The 5,332-nt window shown below is 53.4% G+C and overlaps 1 protein-coding gene across 1 annotated transcript; it reads left to right on the forward strand.

Moving 5' to 3' along the window:
- Positions 1 to 611: 611 nt before the first annotated feature.
- On the forward strand, positions 612 to 1,544 carry LOC136302588 (olfactory receptor 14J1-like). The gene has a single exon (XM_066206055.1). It carries the CDS (start codon positions 612 to 614, stop codon positions 1,542 to 1,544), a length of 933 nt encoding a protein of 310 aa, XP_066062152.1.
- Positions 1,545 to 5,332: the final 3,788 nt, after the last annotated feature.

Raw genomic sequence — 5,332 nt, forward strand, 5'->3', positions numbered from 1 at the left:
GGGAATGAGACGAATCTCCCTGATTTAGGGAAAGGCAGGGGCCACTTTGTGTGTCAGGGATCCCTCTGCTCTCAGCAGTGTCACCTGGCTTTCTAGGGTAGCACAGGATTGGAGTTTAGAAAGGTGCAAATCCAGAGCTGCTGGGAACAGGAGAGAGGGACAGAGCAGCTCCCCTCAGTCTGCACTAAGGCTCAGACAATGCCCCTGCCTCACTGGACTCTCTGTTCTATCCAGATGCAGCAGAATCTCTTGTTCTGCCACCTGCAATCCCTATCCCTTTCACTTGGTGTCTCCTGTGCCTTAGAAGGAGACTCAAGTTCAAACCCTAGGACTGGCCCCTGCCCTCATTGTTCCCCTGCACTGACTGGGGGTCAGGACTGACTTGCAGGTGTCCTGCAGGTCAAGGTCCGACTCCTCACTGAACACTGGCCAGCAGCAATCAGGGCTTGAGCAACCAAGGTGAAGGAAGTTCTCCTAGACATAGACAAGGGAGATATGTTTAGTGGCAGGGACTGGTCTGTGAGAAAGACCTTTGACTGTACTGCGAGAAATCTTCCCTCAAAGTCACTTTCTTCCTTCCTTCAACAGATTTCAAGACCCCAATGCAGCAAATGTCCAACAGCAGCTCCATCAGCCACTTCCTCCTGCTGGCGTTGGCAGACACACGGCAGCTGCAGGTCCTGCACTTCTGCCTCTTCCTGGGCATCTCTCTGGCTGCCCTCCTGGGCAACGGCCTCGTCATCAGCACCGTAGCCTGCGGCCACCACCTGCACAGCCCCATGTTCTCCTTCCTGCTCAACCTGGCCCTCACCGACCTGGGCTCCATCCTCACCACTGTCCCCAAAGCCATGCACAATTCTCTCTGGGACACCAGGACCATCTCCTATGAAGGATGTGCTGAACAGGTGTTTTTCTTTCTCTTCTTAATGGGAGCAGAGTTTTCCCTTCTGACCATCATGTGCTACGACCGCTACGTGTCCATCTGCAAACCCCTGCACTACGGGACCCTCCTGGGCAGCAGAGCTTGTGCCCACATGGCAGCAGCTGCCTGGGCCAGTGCCTTTCTCACTGCTCTGCTGCACACAGCCAATACATTTTCCCTGCCCCTGTGCCATAGCAATGCCGTGGGCCAGTTCTTCTGTGAAATCCCACAGATCCTCAAGCTTTCCTGCTCCAAATCCTACCTCAGGGAACTTGGGCTCGTTGTTCTAAGTGCTTCTCTATATTTTGGCTGTTTTGTGTTCATGGTTTTCACGTATGTGCAGATCTTCAGGGCTGTGCTGAGGATCTCCTCTGAGCAGGGACGGCACAAAGCCTTCTCCACCTGCCTCCCCCACCTGGCCGTGCTCTCCCTGTTCCTCAGCACTGGCACATTTGTCTACCTGAAGCCCCCCTCCATCTCCTCACCATCCCTGGATCTGGCACCGTCAGTTCTGTACTCTGTGGTGCCTCCAGCCCTGAACCCCCTCATCTACAGCCTGAGGAATCAGAAGCTCAAGGCTGCAGTGTGGACTCTGATCACTGGACGATTTCAGAAACATTAAACTGCTGGCCAGTTTCTGCAAATCACTTGTAATAAACTTGTAATGATTGTTTCATCTTTGATAGCGTTGGTTTGATTGTCAGTTTTTTTCCTTTGTTTTAGTTTTCAGTGATGTTCACAAAGCAATGATGTTCATTGTGTCCTTTCTTCTTTTCCTTCTCTCTAAGTTTTGTGTGGCCACAGACTGTGTCAGTGAAGAACTGCGCTCCCAGTGGCTTTTAAAGGAACTAAAGGATCTCCCAGGAGAGTTTTCACTGGAAATCTCGAGGTTTTTTCCCTTCTCTGGAGCTGCAGCAGCAATGTCTGTGTGCAGAGCTGGGGGCAGATCAGGGCAGGCACAGCAGCTGTGCCCAGGAGCAGCAGCCCTTGGTGTTGGCAGTGCTGCTCCCGTGGCCCTGCCCTGCTGCCCTCCTGGCCCTGGTGTTGCTGTAGGGCCTGAGGGCTCTCGGGGCCGGGAACAGGGCTGGGGGTGGCAGTGCCGGGACTGCAGCAGGGACAGGCCATGGGCACCGCTGGGGCAGCGCTGCCGCCTCAGGGCAGGGCCTGGGGGCTCCAGGCTCCTTGCCCAGGTTCTCTCCAGAACACGCCCAGGCCAAAGCTCAGCAGAGAAAAGCCCCATGAGCAGCCCCAGGGTGGCCGTGGGCAGGTTGGGGGCAAACAGCATCCCACCATGGGAGCCTCCCTTGGCTGTGTGGGGAAGCTGAGGGACCTGGGCTCCTGGACCTTCTGAAGAAGAGGCCCAGGGCTCATCCTGCAACTGCTTCAAAGGTGGTTTCAGAGAATCACACAATCAGCAAGGTTGGAAATGACTTTGGAGATCATCAAGTCCAACCTGTGCCCTGACACCACCTTGTCTCCCCTGATCCTTCTCCACGATAAAATGCCCAGAGCCTTCAGCCATTCCTCATAGGACTTGTGTTCCAGACCCTTCACCAGCCTTGTTGCCCTTCTGTGGACACGCTCCAGCCTTTCAATGTCCTTCCTAAATTGGGGGCCCAGAACTGGACACAGCACTCGAGTTGCTGCGTCACCAGTGCCAAGTACAGGGGAAGAATCACTGCCCTGCTCCTGCTGGCCACACCATTCCTGATCCAGGCCAGGTGCCATTGGCCTTCTTGGCCACCTGGGTACACTGCTGCCTCATGTCCAGCCTGCTGTCCAGCAGTCCCCTCAAGTCCGTTTCTGCCTGGCCACTGTCCAGCCGCTCTGTCCCCAGCCTGTAGCACTGCAGAGGTTGTAGTGGTCCAAGTGCAGGACCCGGCCCTTGGTCTTGTTAAACCTCCCATTGTGGGATTTGGGCCCTGGATCCATTCTGTCCAGGGCCCTGTGCAGAGCCCTCCTACCCGCCAGCAGATCCACACTCACACCCAGCTTGGTGTCAGCTGCAAATTTGCTGATGGTGGACTCAGTCCCCTCATCCAGACCATCAATGCAGATGTTGAAATCCAAGCTGGCTGGGTCTGATCCCTCGGCCATCCTGTGGGTGCCGTGTGATGGCACTCAAGGTGATCTGTTCCATAACCTTGCTGGGCACCGAGGTCAGGCTGACAGGCCTGGAGTTCCTCAGATCCTCCTGCCAGCCCTTCTTGGGGATGGGCTCACATTGGCACCTCCAGTCCTCTGGGACCTCCCTGCTGAGCCAGGACTGATGAGAAATGATGGAGAGCAGCTTGGGGAGCTCATCCACCAGCTCCCTCATCACCCTAGGATGGATCCCATCTGGTCCCAGGGACACCTGTGAGCATCTGAGTGGCTCAGCAGGTCAGCAGCTGCTTCCTCCTGGATTACAGGGGGGCTGTTCTGCTCCCTGTGCCCATCTACCAGCTCAGGAGAACACTTGTCCTAAAGACAACCTGACTGATTGTTGAAAACTGAGGCAAAGAAGGGGTTAAGTACCTCAACCTTTTCCTCATTTTTGGTAACCACATCCCCCCAATAAGGAATGGAGATTTTCCTTACCCATCCTTTTGCTATTAATGTATTGATAAAATCATTTGTATTATCATTTACAGAAGCAACCTGCTTAAGTCTTAATTGAGCTTTCACCTCTGTAATTTTCTTTGTGCATGATGTAGCAACATTCTTTAATATTTCCTGAGTTTCCTCCCCGTCTGTCCAAAGGTGATGCACCCTCTTTTTTTCCCTGAGTTCTTGCAAAAACCTTATGCCCAGCCAGGGCAGTAATTTTCCTTTCTAGCTCATATTTTGGCACAAAGGGACACGCTGTTTCTGCTCCTTCCAGATTTCTTTCTTGAAGTGTGTCCATCCTTCTTGGAATCCTTTGTTTTTAAGGGCCGTTTCCCTTAAAAAACTTGGTACCTTATTTGGCACTTCCCAAATCTGCATACTGAATAGGTCAAAGTCTGCCCTCTGTAAATCCATTGCAGCATTTTGTTGATGCCCCTCCTTTTTTTCACAGACTATTTAAAACTCAAAAAATTTCATGGTCACTTTGCCCCAAAATGCCTCTGACCACCATTTATCTCCCACCAGCCCTTTTCTGTTTTTGAACAGCAAGAGACAGAGCTTTCCTTGGCAGTGGGAAGACAAGGAAACCTCCCCAAAGCTTGAATAGTTCAGTCTGGAGGTGATCAAAAAGAAAAGTCCCTCTAGGGCAGAATTTTGGTGCAGGAGGCGTCCCAGCGTGAGGCCAGGCCATGGCCTGGCTCTGTGTGCCAGGAGCCGGCAGCGCGGGATGCAGGGAGCCCAGGGAGGGCACAGAAATGCTGGGCTGAGAAATGCTGGGGGGACAGCGAGATGGGCGCGTGCAGCCGGCCAGGGCACAGCAGCAGCACGCACAGGGGGCACAGCCTGCAGGACACATGGCCAAGGGCTGGGCAGCGCTGGCAGGGCCACAGGCACCCAGGCCTTTGTCCCCTGGGCTCTGCCAGCGCCTCTGCAGGCCCCACAGAAGGAACTTTCCTTTCAGGGGCTGCACTTTGCTCCTGCCCGGCCCCTCCCTGAGGAGGCTGGCAGGGCTTGCAGCTTTGTGCCATTTGTCCTTGCTGCCCCTCCCATCCCACTGCCCCACAACCAGCCCCGAGCCACCCGGGAGGGACAGGCCCTGCTGTGCCAGGCCTGGGCTCAGGGCTTGGCCTTTCTGCTCCCTCCAACCAGCCCAGGCCTTGCTCAGCATTGCAGTTCCCTGCTCACAGCCTGCGGCTCCCTGCAATCCTGGCCTCAAGGATCTGCTCTCAGCAGTCCCTGGGGAGCCTTTGGCACTCCCTGCCTTCAGTGGGGCCCACGGATGCTCCAAGGGACTTGGAGTTTTGCTTCTGCCTCCTTGAGCAGCTTCTTCAACCCTCTCTCCATGCCTAAGCGTCCTGGACTCAGCCCCAATTCCAGTGTGGGGCTCATGAAAATACAGAATACCTTCACGAGCTCTTTCTCATCATTTGTTTTCAAGTCTCCAGGGCTTGTGCAGCTGCTTGGAGTCAGTTTGGAGTTCTGTTAAGGAGGAAGATTGCCAAGTGCATCTCATGATTTTTTTTTTTTTTTTTTAAATCAAGGTCACATTTTTTTAATATTTCAGTTCATTGAAGAAGTGACAGAAGCATTCCCCAAGTGATCTTAATTCGGAATGTCTCCTTAGGAGGTCTGGGCATGGTGAAGAATGAGCCCCTTGCAGGCTGACCTTGTTTGGACAACCTGCTCCTCACCCCAACCTCACCATATCTAACCTCACCCACCAAGGCCTGACATCCCAAAACATAAAAAAATTATGTTTTTTAAAAAATAAAATGTAATTATTTTTAAATTATAATTATATTTTCCAGATTTATAATGTTA

The sequence above is a fragment of the Chamaea fasciata genome, unplaced genomic scaffold (assembly GCF_029207755.1).
Source record: "Chamaea fasciata isolate MVZ Bird 193981 ecotype frontalis unplaced genomic scaffold, bChaFas1.0.hap1 SCAF_29, whole genome shotgun sequence".
Classification (NCBI taxonomy): domain Eukaryota; kingdom Metazoa; phylum Chordata; class Aves; order Passeriformes; family Sylviidae; genus Chamaea; species Chamaea fasciata.